This window comes from Ambystoma mexicanum, chromosome 2q (assembly GCF_040938575.1).
Source record: "Ambystoma mexicanum isolate Mex_15411 chromosome 2q, UKY_AmexF1_1, whole genome shotgun sequence".
Lineage (NCBI taxonomy): Eukaryota > Metazoa > Chordata > Amphibia > Caudata > Ambystomatidae > Ambystoma > Ambystoma mexicanum.
Genome location: NC_090924.1, coordinates 203,423,307 through 203,443,806, shown reverse-complemented (window position 1 = coordinate 203,443,806; position 20,500 = coordinate 203,423,307). Strand labels below are relative to the sequence as shown.

Below are 20,500 nucleotides of genomic sequence, written 5' to 3'. Positions count from 1 at the left end.
TATATACACAACTCCTGACGTCCCGTCCGGAACCAGCGATCGAGCAAAACTCTTCGATGGCCGAGTCGAAGTCCACTAACCCCCCTGTCGAAAAGGTTTCTGAGCAGCAGAGCTGGACAAGAATATCTATCAAGATGAGGAATCTGCAGGAGAAGAATCCATAGAAGTATCATTACGGTAAGTCATTTCTCCTTCTCTGTAAAATGTTTGGCGGTGATCTTCCTAAAATTAAGCGCTACTTTCATTGGGAGGTAGAACTCCGAGGGATCACCTAATTCCTGGGTCTGTATATGCTTGAGAACCCATAAATTGTATCAGATGCTCACTATAAAGAAATGGCATAAGCTACTCTTTAGTTGGGATCACATTCCTGAAAGGCTCTTTGCCACCTATTCTTACACTACTGACTTTGGTTAAAGACTAACCATCAACTCTGCCATACTGTGCCAAGTTTGGTGGTCGTGTCCCAAGACCGGGAGTTTCTGTAAAAAAAAATACTTGCCTTAATTAAAGATGGTCATTATATTTTTACTTGAGTTAGAGCGATGACTTACTGCGGGGGATACAGATGATGCCCCTTAAAACCACAGTGGGTAAACCTCTACTGATGTTATCGCAGCTTAATTTGCCTTAGCACAGTCTAGGAAAATCAGTTGGGCTTTGGTGGAATAGGATTTGGTATCTCTTTGCTATAGGAAGTATTACGGTATCTATTATGAGCGAAAATCCTAAATGTTTTAATGTGTAGGCCCTATTTGTAGCACATTGTATGCTTTGCGCATTTCTCAGGCTCAGACTTTGACAAACCTCATTACCCGTTGCACTTCAGTTTGATTATATCTGGAACCTGGATGCTACATTGACCATTTGTTGCTAGGGGAATTCTCCCAATTACTCTGTGCTGTGAAGAGGACTGGTGCCTGTCTAAGAATTACACATTTGTAGAGGAGAATTGATTGTTCTCACTCCTAATCCTGTTTGGGCCCTTGGCCTCCATAAAAATAAACCGATTTAAGGGAAAATGGTAAGCAAAGGATTTGTGGAGCTCCTTGATAGTATTGTGGCCATTCTACCTGGTGTCAGGCAAACACTTCCTGACCACAGAGGATGTTCCCTTGTTGAACATGCTGCCATCTGGTCCTTTGAACACTGTTTGTCAAAGCATTACTGTTTAAATTCTTCTGTGGGGCGATGCTGGGTTACTATATTCTATTCTTCAAATGTTTGGAATGTGAGGGAGCAAGCTTTCATTAGAAGAATGGGTTCTTCTAATGAAAGCTTCCTCCCTCACATTCCAAACATTTGAAGAATAGCTACCTTTTTAATTGGTTTCTGCTGGATACAACCTTCCTCCTAGAGTCCTACCTCTGACACCTCTTCAAATGTTACCATAGCAGCCGTAGGCTGGAGTTTCTGTAATGTCATAAGGTGCTTCTTTAGAAATGTCCTTGTCCAATCTACACCTCCAGCTGTTCTGTGAGGTAAATCAATAAAGGATAGGTTGTATTCATCAGAGAAAACATTACTAATAAACTTATTCGACACACAATCACACCATTATGTGAACTCATGCATAGATGTAATATTACATTGTAATCATGGAATTCCGCTTTCCTCTTTGCTATCATATCCTTAAAGAAGGGCCATTGCAATTGAGGTTTTCTCACAACCTTTCACATCATAATAGGGCTATGATAATTTCCAAATGTGGCAACCAGTTTCACTTAAATGATTACATAATTGATTTCCTTTCAAACCCTCAGACATTAACAAAACGATCTGTACATTTCTTAAATGTCCCAAAAGTCCAAAGCAGTTTCATCAATAGGAATAACAGAATTAATAATTGTTAGCCTCTAGACAAGTCAGAAACACCTGGAGGACCACATAAGTAATCATGAGAGGCTAACTCTGGTATGTCTAGATTGACCCACGTTGTATTAGACATTAACAGTTAGCATAGTGCAACAGGGCCGTATGAAAAAAGCTATTTCAAAGGAAGTAAGCACTGAAACTATTTGTATGCTTGGCTAACATGCTGAAACAATCTTACCTGGTTCTGACATGGGCAATCAGTGTCATGGGCTTACAAGACACTAAATCGCAAGCGATTCAGAAAAATAGTTTCAGATCTGAACTTTGCAAGTATCTTCTTGCAAACACATTTTCAATTTTGAAACTAGGCTTTGTCGCTTTACAAGGGTAATGATGACCACTCTGGCGTTCAAAGACATGTGCATTTACGGGACAGCTAATCAACTACATGGCTTTTGACAGCTACTTTAGCTACTTTTAGGAATCATTCTAGACATAGACCTCCAATAAGACACTGTAAGTGGGACAAGCAGCTCGGTTACGTCATACAGATCTTGCTTTATGCTGCAAAAGAAAAAAGTAGCCTCATACCACACCTTTTCTATTTTGATTGTACCCACCCCTGAGGTAAGAGGTAATACGGTATGGCAATTAATCATGTCGGATTGAGGTGGAAGACTCTTGATGTTACGTACCACTTCAAGTTAAAGATTGCCTTGAAGTTAATATACCAACTAGTCAACATTGTCTCTATAAAAACTAGAACATAATTCCAAATCCAGCCTATAGTTACCATAATTGTACAAAGTAGCTAGTTCAATTAGTTTTCAAGCAGCAACTGTTTTACTTTTGCTACGTTATTGTGTTGTTGCAAGTAATGTTTTTATTTAATTACCATTGTATTTATTGTTTGTTCTTTGACTCCTTATAGGAACAAGTTCACTTGAAGATAAAAATTCCATAAACGGACCTTCACCAATGCTTAATGTGAAAACCATGTATAGAAATTCCTGTTTCAGTGAGGATCAAATGTCCAAACCAATAAAGGCGTTTACAGCTGAATTTGTCAGACAGCTTTTAATAGGTCTCCCGACCCAAGCCCTGGGACTTACCCTTTGTAGTTTCATCAGCGCCCTGGGTGTGGATGTCATTGCTCAAGTGGAGGCCAAGGATTTTGGAGCAGAAAGCAAGGTTTCTGTTGACGATCTGTGCAAGAAATCTGTGGAGCACAATATTCAAATCTGTAGGTTTTCACAGCTAGTCATGAACAGAGCTACTGTTCTGGCTAGCTCCTATGATACAGCCTGGAAAAAACATGACTTGGTACGCAGACTGGAAACTAACATTGCTTCTTGTAAGACCAGCCTTCAACGGATACAGTTGCATATTGCAGTGTTTCAGGTAAGAAACACCTCTTCTTCTCCAACTTACTTTTCCTTGATCATTTACCCACACTTACAACTTTAAAATGTGTTTAGTTCAGCTCAGCACAAGAACTATTTCTAATCTATTGCTTCCTTCCACAGTTTACTAAATTTGATAGATACTCCGCTGGTGATCTTGGAAACTTTCATCAGGGGCTGTAGTGCAGCTCGGTGCCGACCAACTCCAACGGTGCACCTCCAAGGCATAAAATAAGCTGTGTTTCGCAATTTGCAATACAATTTCACTGATCTTTTTATTTACATAATCGTATCGCACTAACAGCAGCATTATTTTTACAGTGAGTGCTAAACCTCAATTTCTTTTTTTATTTAGATTTATATAGCGCGCAAGCAGCCCACGGGCATTGAGGCGCTGTTACTTGTGAGAGCTTAGTTACAGAGGTACAGGAATGGTAGCAGTTGTTGGTACATTATAAGTATTACAGACATAATACAATACTTACAGCTTCTGCGATTGGTCATTACATTCCAGCTTATGCAGTGGGTCAAAATGTATAGTATTCATGCTGATGTGAGGGACCTTATGTGAAGAGGATGGTTTTCATAGCTTTACGGAAGGCGATGAGGGAGGCCTCACCTCGGATAGTGGGGGGTAGGGCATTCCAGTGTGTGGGTGCAAGATATGGGAAGCTGGAACCCCCCCGCTCTGGCTCTTTTTACTAGTGGCACATAGAGCATGTTGGTATAGGGTGATCTGGTTGGCCTTGTGGCGGAGACAGGGTGGATCCTTTCGGAGAGGTAAGCGGGAGCAGTGAGGTGAATGCACTTGTGGGTCAGTGTAAGAGCTTTGAAGACGATTCTTTCCTTAATTGGGAGCCAGTGGGCTAGTTTTCTGGCCTCCGAGATGTGTTCTTTTAGCAATGCCTTGGGCTGCACGGAGAGCACTGTTCTGTATGACTTGTAACCTTTCCAGATTTTTGTTGGAGGTTCCTAGGAAGAGTACGTTGCAGTAGTCTAGCCTGGAGCCAGTGATGGCTCTGGCTATGTTTGTGCAGTTCTCTTTGGAGAGAAAGGGCCTGACTGCGTTGATTAGTTTAGCGTGATATGCAGCTGAGGAGGCTATTGCATTGACTTGTCTCTCCATGGATAGGTTGGAATCCAAATAGACTCCAAGGGTTTTGACTGAGTCAGAGACAGGTATTTTGATGGTGTTGATGGTGAAGTGACTGAATTGGGAGTCTAGATTTCTTAGTGTGTCGGTGGAGCCTACCAGGAGGAGTTCAGTCTTATCGGAATTGAGGCATAGTCCATTGTCTGCCATCCAGGCTTGAATGGTGTTGTAGAGGTTGTTAAGGGTCAAGGAGTCAGTGTCGTAGTTGCCAGTGAGGGTAAGGAGGATCTGGGTATCGTCAGCATAGTTAGTGTATGAGATACCCATAGCGTCGAGGATGAGGAAGAGGGGCCGTGTGAAGATGTTGTACAGGGTGGGAGAAAGGCAGGAGCCTTGGGGCACACCGCAGAGTATGAAGGAGGGTGAGGCGGAGGCTAGGTCAGAGAATACTTGCATGGTTCTGTCTTGTAGGAAGGAAGTGATCCATGCAGTGGCGTCAGGGGGGAACTTGGCAGTGGAGGAGAGGTGGTGGCAAAGGACGTCGTGATCAACAAGATCGAAAGCCGCGGATAAGTCAAGAAGTAGGAGAAGTGTTGGTTTGCCCATGTCTCTGGCATCGTCCATCTGGTTTTTCAGGTCAAGTAAGGCGGTTTCCGTCCCGTGTCTGGGGCGGAAGCCAGATTGACGGCGTCCCAGGAGTTTGTTCTCTTCAATGAAGTGCTGGACCTGCAGGTAGGCTGCTTTGTCCAATATTTTGAGGAGGAAAGGGACAGTGGTGATAGGTCTGTAGTTGTTAGGGGATGTTGGGTCAAGAGTTGGTTTTTTTAAGAGAGGGCGGACCCAGACTTCCTTGAGGGAAGCGGGGACCTTCCCTGTTGCAAAGGACGCATTGACAAAAGCTGTCAGGAAGGGAGCAAGCGCTTCAGTACAGTCCTTGATGATGGTGGCTGGGCAAGCATCCCCTTTACAGTTAGAGGGTTTGATATTCCTCATTATGTTGATGATATCTTTTTCCTGTATGGGTTTGAAGGAAAAAGGTTGGGGGGGGGGGGGTCCGAGGCTGGTGATGGGACAGGGATGTGTGTATTAGGTAGGGCTAGTTTGGTAGCCAGTATTTTGCTTTGGAGAGTCTTCAATTTGGTCTGCATGGCCGTTTGTATTTCGTCGCACCAGGCTTTGTCTTTGGTGAAGTTCTGGGGGGCGGGGGTGGGTGTCTCCAGCTCCCTGAAGATGGCGAAGATTTCTTTTGAGCTAGATTGGGCTTCTGAGATTCTGGATTCAAAGGATTTGGACTTTGCTAGGGTGATTGCCTTTTTGTATATGGTGGAGCGGGTTTTAAAGATCAGCTTATCTTCGTCGGAGTGGGATGTTTGCCATTGCGTAAGTGCAGCCTTTTTCTCATTGCGGAGTATGAGAAGGTCCGGGGTGAACCAGGAGTTAGTGGGTAGTTGGTTTGGATTTCCGGGGTTTGAGTGGTGCAATGGAGTTGATAGCTGCTTTGATGGCAACATCATAGGCTGTTGCGAGGGTTTCTGGGTCTGTGGAAAAAGGTGGTCTGAAGGCTGGGCCTTGGAGGAAGGGCAGTATCCTTTCCTTAGTGAGCTGACGGGAGCTTCTTGCGAGGCAAGGAGGCAGGGGTTGTGGTGCGGAAGTGGAGGGGCTGGTGGTAGGGATGCTAAAGGTGATGATGTGGTGGTCGGACCAGGGGGTGGGAGAGTTTCCAGTGATGATGAGTGGGCAGTTATGCTGTGCAATCCAGTCGAGAGTTCTGCCCTGGGTGTGAGTTGGGCAGAAGATGGTGTTTTTGTATCCTAGTGCCCTGAGGGCTGAGTCAAGGGATTTGGCTGCTGAGTCCTTGCTGTCCAGGAGGCCTAGGTTGACGTCCCCAAGGAGAATGGCTTTTGTGTGTTTTTTGAGGTTGTCGGAGAGGAGGTGGGTGAGAGAGGCTTGAAAGTCTCCTGTTGGGCCTGGAGGGCGGTAGACAGTGTGAATGGTAATGGTACAATGGGGAGAGATGTTGATTTTGATTTGGAGGTAGTCGCTGTTGTTGTGTAGGGATTTCTCTACCTTTCTAATCGAGAGGGCGTCTTTGGCAATGATTGCTACACCTCCCCCTTTAGAGAGTCGATCCTGCCTAGTGATGGAATACCCAGAGGGCAGTGCAATAATATCTGAAGATGGTCTTTGAAGTGCATGGTGCGTTGAACATAGTGAGGCAGAGCCCCCTCGCCAGGGCTGTGATGAAAGATTATAGCAATTCCTGGGCCCAGCATGCACGTTACTCTCCCGTCCCCTTTCCTCCATACTGCCTGGGCTTCCCTTTTAAGGGACGGGAGAATGAACCTTTTTCACCAGAAAAAAACCTTCTTCCCCTTTAAATTTAGAGGCGCGTGGGGGTGCGGCCCAGGGAGCATGCGCTGCCTTGACTCCACCCTCTGGTGCCGCACCTCAGTCCCCTTTTCCGCATCGACGGGAACGGTCCGAATTCACCAGCGCTCCAGGGTTTGGCTTCGGCCATGTAATATCATGCACAGATACTACTACTTTTTCTTCTTTTTTGTCTTTTTATCATTCAGGTACTCAGTCCTCAGGCGTCACTCTGCTCCCAGTGCGCATGTTGACTTCTACAGGATTCAGCAGGTGTCCATCCTGCAACAGGCTTTTCCCAACTTCAGACCCCCACGTCCTCTGCCTATGTTGCCTTGGCCCACACCATAGTTGGCAATCTTGTTCAGCGTGTGGCTCGCTGTCCTCAAAAGCGCTGAAGAACAGACTGGCCAGACGGAGGGAGCTCTTCCAGAAGATGCCCCAGAGGACCTCAAGAACTTTGTGAAGCATCGAGCCATGCCCACTGTAGGGCCGATATTCTCCATCGCACCCCGCAAGGGAGACTTCTTCCCAGGGACTCTCCTGCGCATGGGAGGGACCGGTCGGGTCCTTCTACCAGCACGTGCACCGAGGCAGCTGCAGCTACCAGCTTCGGGCCGAGAGATCCTCAGATCCTACCGGTGACAATGTTGAGGGACCAGAAGGTTCTTTTACCGGGTCTTCACCCGAGGGACTCCGCCCTTGTACCGGCACCATGGCTGAGGGGCTACATCCTAATACCGGCAATACGTCTGAGGGGGTGCCTAAATGCAGCTCTACCGACCCCTGGGTCGATGGTGCCACAACTACCGGGCCTAGGCCTGAGGACCAGTGTAGGCCTCGTGATCCACACGCAAGAGTCTTGGAGGAGGCCCGGCCGAGCAACATGTGGCAGGCAGCTCGACAAAATGGCAGCCGTGCCAGAAAGAGGCACCCGTCCGACGCCATTCCAGGATTTCAGCGAAGAACGAGTGTCAAGGTGGGACTGGCCTCAACCAGGTAGGTGGCCTACAGTCTACCACTCATTTGCGCAGGGCAGCTTTCCTTTGCGTCCGTATGGGCAGGGTACGCAGCGGCTCCAGCAGCCTCCTGCTACCCCGTCAGCACCCCCTGCCAGTGAAGAGGGTTTCTTCGAGAGGTTCCTTGGCCTCATGAAGTCCCCCGGATGGGTGTTATCCTCAAAAACGCCATCAGGGAAGTCCTTCCCGCAATGCTATTGGCACCACAGACTCTTCCGTCGGTACCCCGGGCGCAGCCGCCTCCCCAGTCGACTTCGCCGCCTCCTCAGCCTCCGGCACCAACTACTCCTCCTCCTCCACAGGATCCACAGGATCAATGAGGAGGAGGATCCGGACACGCCATCCTCAGCCAGGGCCTTCCATGAACGTCTTGCTGGCCTTGCGGAGTATCTGGGTCTACCTCAACCCGAAGACTAGCAGCTGGCAGAGGGGGTTCTGACGGAAGTCATCACACAACATCCCTCTGGCAAATCAGGGATTCCTCTGCAGACCGATGTAGTCTCCCTGGCCAAGAAGGGCTGGCTAAAACCCCACTCAGCCCAGCCGGTCAATCGAGGCCTGGACGCCAAGTACAGGCAGATGGAGGGGGGGGGATACACTCTCACTTTCAGCCCATCCTCAACCACATTCCTCTGTGATCGCTGCGGCATCACTATACTCCAAGCCTCAGTCGTCCTCAGCGGCGCTGCTAGGCAAGGAGGAGAAGATCTTGGAGACGTATGGCAGGAAACTCTATTCCAACGCTTCCTTACATCTGCGTCAGGCCAATGCCGATGCCATGCTGGCTGCCGCCAACCAAAGATTATGTCTGGAAATTGTAGACTTCCTGCCGGAACTCCCCACCCAGAACCAATCACGCTTTAAGGCGGGGCTAGCCAAGGCCAAGCTGGTGGCGCATGACCTCATGGAATCCACCGTGTCCATATTGACCCCTCTGGCCGTGCTATCTGTATCACCACGGCCATGAGAAGGACAGCCTGGCTCCAGGCAGCAAAATTCAACCCTGACGTCCAGGAATGCATATTAGATCTACCGTTCAAATGGGGGCTGGGGGGGGGGCCTCTTCCACTCCTCCACAGACGAAAAGCTGGACAAAAAGAAAAACAGCTCACAAACAGCCAAGTCTTTATCCATCCTTACAAAGACCATGCCCAAATCGTACACCCAATCTCAGCAGCGCTTTGATATGAGTCGTATGTACGGAGGGTTCCGCGGCTTCCAGGAACATCGATCCATGCAGCCGGCCCAATCGCCGTCTCAGAATCAGCGCAAGCAACAAAATGGGGGGAGGTGGTAAGGGCTTTTTCCATTCCCCCTCCTCCGCGACAGCCTCCGAGGGAAAGAAGGCATGACACGCCCCTTCGGATCCACGTGTGTCCGGTGGGGGGCAGGCTTGCTCTCCGTGCACATTTCTGGTGCCAGAATTTCGCGAACCTCTGGATCCTCTCTGTAGTATCCACGGGGTGCCGGCTCCCTATCCCAGCCTCTCCTCCCTCCTCCCCTCCACTCCTACAGGTTGGGACAGCAACTCTTTTGGCAAATATCCAGTCGCTCATAGAGAGCCAGGCAGTAGAGGAAGTCCCATCCTCCCAGCGAGGCTTTGGCTTTTACTCCAGGATTTTTGCCATCCAGAAGAAGAAACAGGCAGGCCTGGGAGTTGTGCTGGACCTTTCCACCCTCAACCTCTCCTTACCCCTGCAAAAAATGTTTATAGCGGAGACATTGGACAAGGGACTGGATGTGCGCCCTGGACCTGAAGGGGACGGACAACTCGACCAGCATGTACTATGTAGCATGTACTATGTCAACAAGCAGGGAGGCACCAGATCCCCTCCTCTGTGCAGATTGGCGATCAGCATGTGGGAGTGGGCCCTGGAAAACTAAATCTACCTCATGGCAATCCACCTCCCACGGGGAGTCCAACCTGGAAGCAGACATGCTCAGCAGGCTGGGAGCGAACAATTACGAGTGGCGGCTAAACAACCTCGTTATTCATGAGATCTTCAACAGGTGGAGTCATCCCCAGGTGGATCTCTTTGCCACCTGGCACAACAAGAAGTGCCCTCAGGTCTCTGGGCGACACATTTCACCTCCAGTGGAACGGCATGAAGGCCTACACCTTTCCGCTCACGCAATTTGCAAAATCGAGGAGTCTCGCCAACTCCACATCATTCTAATAGCTCCATGGTGGCCTGCCAGGCCATGGTTTTCGGAGCTGCTCCGCCTCTCGGAGATGCTCCCGATTCACCTTCCGACTGGCCCAGCACATCTTCTGACACAACAGGGGGCAGAGTCATCCACCCCGCGCCTCAGAAACTAGCTCTCACGGCAGGGTACCTGAGCAGGTAATGCTGCAGCACCTCAGCCTCTCGCAGGCTAATCTGGAGTTCATACAGGGCGCTAGGAGCAAGGCTACCGGGGCCCAACACAAAAGCAAATGGACCAGATTCTGCCACTGGGCAGACTCCAAAGAAATCGATCCTTTGGACAACGTGCTCTCCTTCTCGGCGCACCTCGCCCACTCTAGCATGCAAGTTGACACCTGCCATACTTCCCTCACGGCCATCAGAGCTTATGGGAACTCAGAGGAGGGCATCTTCTCCTCCTCCAATCCTATCGTCAAGAAACATCTGACGGGACTCACAAGACTCTACCCGCCCGTCAAGAGGCTGCACTCTGTGTGGGACCTTAGCATAGTCTTGGGCGCCCTTGCGCACAAAATGTTGAGCCAATGGCATCCGCAGACATCAGGTTGGTCACCATCAAGAGGGCCTTATTAGTCGGCCTCACCTCGTAGGGTCAGCGAAATCCAGGCACTGGTCGCCTCAGAACCATATTCTACCTTTCACATGGACAAAGTAGTCCTGCAGACACACCCAACATTTCTGCCCAAGGTGCCGTCTGTTAGGTGGATTATCACCGATAAAGTAATCGTACACTTATGTCAGTTCGTATCTTGTTTATTTCACACTGGAGAGTTCCCTCACTGTGGTCCGCTGTCCGCCTTCCTCCAGCTGAGCCTCAAGAATCGAATCTCAGCCCGAGGAACGCCCCATCGAACCACAGTTCATGAAGGTTCTATTAACCTTCACATTATAACATCTCCCTCCCTTAATATCAATTACACAATCATTACAAACAGAAGGCATGGGCGAAAGGAAAAATAAAAACAGCACGAAACATAGGATAAGGGTCAACACACTAAGAATTAGTAAGTGAAAGGATACACATTGTCTCGTCTTCTTTAAGTTACATTGGGTCTTATTATGTAACATGCTCAATAATAATAAATGAAGTCTTCTTTCACACGTGGCACTCTTCTCCTGGGTCTCAAACCAGAGACGACATTGTTCATCATGTCGCTATAGCATGCAGTTTTGGATGATGTGGATTCTTTTTCCTCCAGCATGTCTCTCCTCCCCATCCTGTTGTTGTCATCCATCATCAGCTTTACTCTTCCATCAGTCATAATAATATCATCACATGACCACTTACTTCCATCCTCTAATATCACAGATTTATTTGAACAGTTCACCACTCTTTGTGGATGACGATATTTAGATTCTCCTTTCAAAACTCTTCTGGGTTCTTTCACCCTGATCCAGTCACCCACCTCGATCCTATTTTCCTTCACATGTTTCTGGCTATCGTAATATTTTTTATACTTCTCTTGTTTATCCTTTACTCTCCTAATAACTGCATCCATATCCACAGTTTTATTCTTTTTCAATGGTAACCAGGCTGGTCTCAATCTATTTGTAGCAATCCTTCCTCTCATCATCGTAAATGGCTCTTCCTCCGTTGTAGAATGTGGTGTGACTCTATATGTAACCAAGCTTCTTTGAGAGTCTCTCTCCAGGGTAAATTATTAGCTACAGCTAGTTGAATAGTATCCTTAATAAAGCGGTTCATTCTTTCTACCAACCCATTCCCTATGGGATGATATAGAGCTGTGGTTCTGTGCTTGATAGCTCTTTCTTTGAGAAACTTTTGCACTTCTATTGACATAAATTGTGCACCATTGTCTGATATCATCTCTTGAGGTTCCCCTTCTCTATTAAAAATTTCTTCCAGAAATGTTTTAATTTTCATGGCTGAAACTGACTCTTCCATTATGCCACATTCCACCCACTTGGAAGTATAATCAACCAACACAATGATATAAATTTTGTGGGGTTCCAATATTTCAAATGGGCCTGAAATATCAACAGCCAACTTCGTCCACACTGAATCTGGTATTGTTACAGGCTGCAACGGTGTGGCTCTAGTCACTTTTCCTTTGTCACTCACTGCGCATGCAGAGCATTCTCTTACAATGTTTTCTAGGTCACTCCATATATTGGGCCACCAGAATGTCTCTCTTACTCTTCTTTTTGTTAAGTTCCTTCCAATGTGCCCCTCATGTGCTATTTCCATTATCTTCCCTCTCAAACTTGAAGGTGGAACTATGCGATCTCCACGGTATATACACAATTCATCGCAAGACATTTCATCTTTCTTATTCTCCCAAGAAAAAATACTTTCTGTTACTTCTTTCCAATCACTTTTAATTGCTCTCCTAAGCTGCTCTTGTTCAACATCCCTCTCACTAGCTTCAACCCACTCTTCTTTGGAGAAACTGGGGTGTATTTGTGCTATCACACAATCCATCTCCATCTCCTCTTCCTTCGCTACTTCGTGTGTTGCGGAACATGGCAAGCGGGACAAACAATCGGCAACTCTGTTCCTTTTGCCAGGAGTAAAGCTAACCGTAAGATTGTACTGCATTATGATGAGAATCCACCTTCTGATGCGAGGAGACATTAAATGCAAATTTTTGGGATTTAGAATGTGAATGAGAGGCTTATGATCCGTTTTGATTTCAATGGGGCTCCCCCAAATCATCCCTTTAAAATGCTCTAATATCCACATCACTGCCAGAGCCTCTCTTTCAATTGTAGAATAATTGTTCTCAGCATCCTTCAGTGTCCTAGAGGCAAAGGCAATCGGGACTATTGTTCCATGCTGAACTTGTTCCAACACACCTCCTAAGCCCACATTACTTGCATCAACTGATATGATGGACTTGGCTCTGCAGTCAAACATCTTCAAAACAGGAGCTTTGTTTATTGACATTTTGATATCTTGTAGTTCATTTCTGCATTCAAGTGACCAATCAAAACTCACACCCTTCTTCATCAAACTCCTCATCTGGCTCGTCCTGTGAGTATAGTGATCAATAAATTTGGAGTAATATTCCGTTAAACCCATTAAGCTCCTCAATTGATCCTTATTAGATGGGTCAGGGATTTTCAGTATTGTATCCACAAGACTTTCTTTAGGCCTTATTCCTTCCGCATCAATACAATGGCCCAGATATGTTACTTCCTTCCTTTTAATTCTACATTTTTCTATTTTTAACGCGAGTCCTTTTTGTTGCAAAATCTGTAGAACACCAATAAGTTTGGCATCATGGTCTTCTTCTGATACAGCTGATATCAAGATGTCATCTTGGAAAAAATACACACCCCGCAAACCTTCAAAAAGGTATTGCATCAGCCTTTGGAAAACAGCAGCTGCGGATGCTAATCCAAATGGCATTCTTTTAAAACGAAAAGCACCCAAGGGGGTTATGAAAGATGTAAGGTGCCTAGACTCTTCTTCCAACACCACTTGATGGTATGCAGAGGATAAATCGAGTGTGGTAAAGTATCTAGCAGGTTCCATTGTGGAGAGCATCTCTCCTATGTTTGGTAGGGGGTGGCGATCAACCCATATACTGTTGTTCAAATCTCTTAAGTCCACACACATGCAAATTTCTCCCCCTGGCTTCCGCACTATCACAATTGGGGATAACCATTCAGAGCTTTCTATAGGCTCAATAATATCTTGAGAACACAATCTTTCTAACTCCTTCTTCAAAGGTTCACGGGTACCAACCGGTATGTTCCTTAATTTATGTACAATGGGCTTAGCACCTCTTTTTAGAATAATTCGATGTTTAAAACCCTTGAGCAAACCTATTTTGTTGTTGAACACCTCTGGAAAACACTGCACCAAACTGGCATCTGAATTACAGCACTTATCTGTGACACTCATGATGGGAATGTTTTCCCCCGGATGAATTCTGATCTTCAAAGCCGCTTGTTCCAACCAGCCGACTATAGCAAATCCTTCACGGGCGACATACAACTTGCAATATGTTTGTCTCCTTTCAAAGGCCAACTGGACCCAGATATAACCAATAATGTCTATGGGAGATTTGCCATATCCTGTCGCCTTGACTTTGCTCAGACATAGATCCTCACGTTTTTTTTTTAAGGAGTCTTTGGAACGTGTCTTCATCCACTATGGTATATGGGGATCCCGTATCCACCATCACTTCTATGGTAATCCCATCAATAAACATTGGTACCCATGAGCCTATCCTATTCTCTTTAGAAGAAAGAGTTAAAATCTGCACTACATCATCAATTTCCTTTGTAACTGCTACCGCATCATCAGATCCATGTATCATTTCCACAGCTCTCGCCCCCATCATGTTGCCTCTGGTAGGCTGATGATAATTTCTGTTGCCACTTCCACGCATAATATTTCTTCCTCTTCCTCTGACACTTCTACACATTTTGCCGTAGTGACCCATCTGGCCACACTTGAAACACTCCACACCATTAGCTGGACAGTCTCTATCTGGATTCACATGTTTGTACCAACCATACTTACCGCAGTTGGCTTGAGTCCATGGTAACATTTCCTTACTTTGCCTGGGACCCCTATTCAGATCAGACCTTACAATCTTCTTCACCATGGCAACTAATGTCTCTTCATCCTTAATCATTTCATCACTTGCTACAGCCTGGATAGGGCCTTTGTCAAACATTTCTTGTTTATTTTGCACTTCTCTCATGCATTTGTCACCCAACTCAATGGAGCGTGCAATTTCCAAAGTCTGTTCTAAAGATGGATTCTTTGCCTGCCAAAGTCTTTGTTGTATTTTGGGATCAGCAACATGGAGAACGATCTGGTCTCTCAAATATTCATTTGTTAACCCGGTAAATTCACATGTAGCTATGAGACCTCTTAAAGCTGCAACATACATGTCAATAGTCTCATTCTTGAGTTGTTTCCGGGTGAAAAATCTGTATCTTTCCAAAACCACATTAGTCTTATTTCCAAAATGTTTGCTTAACTTCAACAAAGCAATATCATATTTCCTAGAACTGGATGTGGAATCACCAGAACCACTTGCAGTCTCGCCACCATCAGGTAATGTCCGAAATATTCTTAAGGCTGCAGCCCCAATACAGCTGAGTAAAGTGGCCTCCTTTAAATCATCGCTGAACTTGGCACCGCCAATGGCCCTCATGTATACCTGGAAATTGTCTAGCCATTGTTCCCACGAAAAGGTTGGAGTCCCAGGTTGTGCCAACATTTATTCTGGTGCCACTATGCTCTGCATGTTAGTTTACTAAAAAAAAATCTTTTTTTATTATTATTTTTTTTTTTTTTTTGCAAGATATAGGTTGTAAATATTTCACTTGTATACGCTTGTGATGAGTCAGCTAAAAGCCTGTAGTAATATATGTCCTACTACACATCAATGTAGGTAAACTCTCTTGCTTCCATGTAACACAACAATACGATCTGTTCGTTTAACACGTGAACATTCCTTTTCATTCAGTACTTTATTCGTGTATTGGTAGGCCGTTATTTCTTATTGATACTGTGCACTTGTTATTAGTTGTCCTTGCAGTTGCCCGGCACAACGGTTTGCACGTATAGATATGTTATTCATTAACAGAACACGGCGTTCCGTGTTTGTTTTTCTTACTAAGTTCACGGTCTCCCAAGATGGCGGCACGTACAGGACGCTTCAAGGTCCTTTACTCTTATGCACTCAGTGACGTCGCACCGTGCTCCGTATTGCACGCGTATGCTTCCTGTAACCGAAGCTCGCCTTCGTTTCAAAAGATGCACTGCTTAGTAGGTAGATTACTAAGTAACTATGCCTTTTTTTTATATTATCATATTGTTGTATATTCATGTCGTACCTTGAATTTAATTGGTGGTTCCGTCTGATTCCTTCCTTGTATTATTACAATTCGTTGCTGGTTCTGGCCGGCCGCTCCCTGTCTACTGCATTCCGGGAACTCTCCTCGTCGCCACTTGTTAGGTGGATTATCACCGATAAAGTAATCGTACACTTATGTCAGTTCGTATCTTGTTTATTTCACACTGGAGAGTTCCCTCACTGTGGTCCGCTGTCCGCCTTCCTCCAGCTGAGCCTCAAGAATCGAATCTCAGCCCGAGGAACGCCCCATCGAACCACAGTTCATGAAGGTTCTATTAACCTTCACCTTATAACACCGTCTGCGTTACACTTGAACGAGGAAATGGTCCTTCCTATGTTTGTTCCTGATCCCAAGGACGAAGCACAGAGAGTGCTGCACTGCCTGGATGTCAGGCGTGCCCTGAAATTTTACTTGGCCAGGACCAAGGGCTTCCGCAAATCGTACTGCATGTTTGTCACTTTCGGAGGCTCAAGTCCAGGCTATTAGGCCTCCAAGGCTTCCATATCCTGCTGGATGGTCTCTGCTATCAAAGAAGCGTATGAGGGCCAGCACAAACCGCTCCCAGCCAACATGCAAGCCCACGCGGTCAGAGCCAAGGTAGCGGCCATCGCATTCCAGCACCATGTCCCTTGGCAAGTCATAAGATGCCGGCTCTAGATCTGATGCAGCTGTCGGACAGGTGGTTCTCAGGAACCTATTTGCTTAAGGAGGGTCTCCTCTCCACAATGGGGCTACATTCAGTTGTCATCGCCCATGCAGTATGGAGGAAAGGGGACGGGACGTAAGAGTAATTATAAGTTACTTAGTCCTTAGTCCCCTTTCCTCCATACGTCCCACCAACCTCCCCCCTAATAATACTGGTGTCATTAGGCAATGTTAAATCTATTATCGACGCATCAGTGGGAACTGAGGTGTGGTGGCAGAGTCAGGGCAGCGCATGCTCCCTGGGCTGCACCCCCGCGCGCCTCTAAATTTAAAGGGGAAGAAGGTTTTTTCTGGTGAAAAGGGGTCCGTCTCCTGTCCCTTGGAAAGGACGCCCATGCAGGTTGGAGGAAAGGGGACGAAGGACTAAGAGTTCTTCAGTCACTACGGTGAGTAACTTATAATTTCTTCTTCCAGTAGACTGATGTGCAAAGGAGGCCATGGGAAGCAGACAGTGCACCTGCTACTGATCTCTACCTGTTAGAATTCCTTACATGAGGCATATGCTCATTATCTACGTGCAGAGGCGCAAGTCACTTGTTGAGGGTGACTGGGAGAGAGATCCTGCCCCTCCCAAGTGGCTCAATTGCTGATAGAACTTGTTTTTGTAAATACATTTGTCTGGATGAGTGCTGGGCTATGTGCTAATCTCTCCTGAGTATGATCTCTACTAGAGAAATTGCCGTAGGCCCTGGACTGAAGTTGGGAGTAGACGCCCGAGGCGCCAAGTTATTGGCACACACTGCCAGGGATCCTGGACTCCATAGACACTGGATGAGCTTTGTTAGATTCAGGAAGAGCGTTGTTCCAGTATGAAACAGATTGTGAGTGTCCTACGTCTTTGTGCAGACCATGCGGTCGGATGGTGAAATATATTGACTGCTGTTCTAGTGCAAATCAGCTCACCAGCAATCGTTCTAAATATGCATTGTAATTTGGGCGCGCTCTAAGAATTTTGTGTTGATTTTTGCCTGTGTTGCTTCCCTTTTCACTGATACGTTACAGAACAAGGTTCTTGGAAGCTTGTTACTAAAGTTTTAGTTTGAAAACAGCAAGCAGTGACATACAAGCCATGGAGTGGTGAGGACGATTTGGCACACAGCAGGGTTTAAGGTCAGGCAAAGGAATTCGGGGACAAATACACAGCAGATAGAGCTGTTTGCATACATTCTGAGGTGCAAATCAGCAATAGTAACTCCAAGTGTTACCTACCAACCCTCTTGTTTCCAACACAATTAAATTGAGTGACAAAATCTGGTTAAAAAAAAAATAGAAAAGGATTTCAGGCTCAAATTATTTTTTATTCTGGAATTTGTAGTTTTCCATTCAGTGTGTAGAAAATAAAGCTTCAATGATATTCTTTAGATTTAGCAGGTGTCTATACGGATTTACATATTGTCAGGTTGCTTTGTTGTCCACTTGACCCTGCTACTGAAATACTCTGCACCTTATGGGACAACCATAGACCAATTATTCACCTACTATTGAACAAATCATCCAAGGATGGTGTTGAGACCTTTCAAGTTCCTCAGCAGATATGGGCCCAAGCCTTGGAGGCAGCAGCTACACAGTGTAGGTGGTCTAATGACACAGCCACATGAACCTTTCATTTTGGAAATTAAATGTAGGCTTTGTAGCATGCATATCAGAGGATGCCTTTGAAGCACATTACCTCCCTTGTCCTTTCAGTATCCAGCAGGTTTCTTCTCGCCACATTGACTTTGCTCTGGTTTTCTCTACATTAGTAATGTGGACTTTACAGTGCACAAGTCGCCATTGTTGGTGCCTTCAGGCTTCCTCTTTTGGGCTGTTCACTATCCAGCAGCATTCTTCCCACTTTGTGGTATTTTTACTCCTGTTTCTTATACCCTTTTAGCCCCTTGCTGACAAAGAGCGATTCAGCAGACATGTGTTTCATCTCCAAACTGTCTGCCAAACCCTCACTATCTGCTTCCCTGCTGCATTCTTTTGACTTTATTGTAATTTAAGCACCCAATGGGTGCCTCAGACTGTTTTTCCCAACTATAGCCAACGGAGGAGGGGGTACACATGCTGCAGCGGGACCCCACCAACCATGAAAGATCTTCATCGGGCACTGTACAGTGCAGACAATCTGTAGGGACAATGTGAGTACAGCAAGAAGAAATGAGTTCCAAACGCAATACATACTGCCTTAACAAGTAATTAAAACCGCTACCATGTAAGAATGCACTTAGTCTTCAGTAGCTGGCTAGGCAGTTTACACATGTCCTAGAATGCAGGCTACCCCCTCTCTGGGTAAGAGAGGGCAGACCTTTATGAAAAATAATGTAATTGGATAAGATCTGGGTCACAAAGAGCTGCAACAGAAACAGCATAATGCTTGGTAACCAGAAAACTAAATATTGCAGAATCAACGCAATAGCCTTTTAAGGGGGTTAACCTCTGAACCTACAAGCTTCAAATTGAAGAGCTGCTCTGGCTGATAAAAACCAACAGGCAGCAGTCCCAAAGGGAGGACTAGCACCATAGTAAATCCAAATTCATGACCTGCAATAGATGATCATTGTTAGCGGTCGCCGTGTGACCAACGCCCCGTGAGCCCCCCGAACACAAGCACTCAGACACAGTGTTGGTAGTGCGGGCTCCCCAGTGGCTCCGAGGCCACCGGGAACGCCTCGTTTATTTATACAGGCACGCGACAGAGTGAGACGTCACTCTGTCGCGTGCGCGTTCTTAAAAGGCCAGCGCCACAACCATGTTTAAATATATCAGTGGCACAGACAAACAGATGCTAAGGAGGTGCCAATAGTTTACATTCTGTGCGGGGGAAACTGCATGTCAGCAATCAACCTCTTGCAGAATCCCACATCTGTGTATCTGATAACTATTGGTATCCATTGCTTAAGGAGTGCTAGAAATTGAAAATATTGACTCTGGAATCACACCAGCGAGGCAGGGGGAGGGAGTTCTGGTAGACAAGCGGCCATTGGTCACACCCTCCCCTCAAACATTTTGCCTCTTAGAAAATTAATCGTGAAAGTCTGAAAAGTAACTCGAGAGAAGAGCGTTTCCTTTAATGTTTCTGGAAAAGTGTAAAAATTGCACACCTTTTAAACCGAAGAAACTATTTAAATCTTTCCAGCACAGTACATTTCTAGTGAGCGATTTCACAGCCATCATGAATACACCTTAATATGATTTTGTGGCAAGGGTCTCGCCACCGTTTTTTTACGATCTGGGTTCGAATCATGTCTTTGGCACTGTTAAAACAGTTTTGTACACACTGAAGGCTGCAGGTGCAGTGTTCATTGGGGCAATGGGTTTGTTTCTTTTCCAGATTCGAGATCCGGGGAGACCTTTTTTGCTAGATTCTGAAGTCTGGAAAATGCAGCCCAATTCCAGCACTGTGCTTTGGGATTAAAGCTGTTGTTTATCTCCATGCTTTAACATCCGAGGTCTGCCACTGCCGCACAGATGAAAATGACAACAAAAATGGCATTTCTGTCTTAAAGCGTGTACTGCAGAGAATTCATTGTTAATATTCCCCCTTTGGGTCAACTGCAATGTTAAAAGGCAGGTTTTGGCAATGTGAAGAGTGGGTCCTTGACTCTAAAGCACACCTCACAACAATGTGTACTTCAGTCTCTTCCTCTTCCTCTGCCAGTTGCTAGATTTCAAGCCTGAAAAGAAAACTTGAATCCGTAAATATGTTAACCTAACCAAGCTGTTAACTATGCCTATTGGGGCTTGCCAGTAATACTATCCCTAGTGTGACATCCACTGTACCCATGATCCCTCACGCGTCGAGGTCGCTCAGATTTCCCCAGTTCTAGACGGACGCGTCTTTCGGCGTAAAGCCATTGACTAGTTCAATTATCAATAGCATTTCGTTCTATCCTTTCACCGACCTCCGAAACATCACGCCGGTGAAGACAGAATAGCTGCTCATCAACGGAATACCAAAACAGACAGTTCCGCCTTGGAAGGCCGCCTCCGGACTCGGCCCAGACAGTAGGGAGAGAGGGGGCATGTCATTTTAGGATGTATATACCCCCCCTTCCTACACTT

General features: G+C 46.2%; 1 protein-coding gene across 1 annotated transcript in view; it reads left to right on the top strand.

Moving 5' to 3' along the window:
• Nucleotides 1-20,500, top strand: part of SMG1 (SMG1 nonsense mediated mRNA decay associated PI3K related kinase) — a 2,768,248-nt gene that overhangs the window by 2,152,717 nt on the left and 595,031 nt on the right. The window contains exon 54 of the mRNA XM_069647131.1: nucleotides 2,747-3,216. Within this exon, the coding sequence (XP_069503232.1) occupies nucleotides 2,747-3,216 (470 nt within the window). The remainder of the gene's footprint in view (nucleotides 1-2,746; nucleotides 3,217-20,500) is intronic.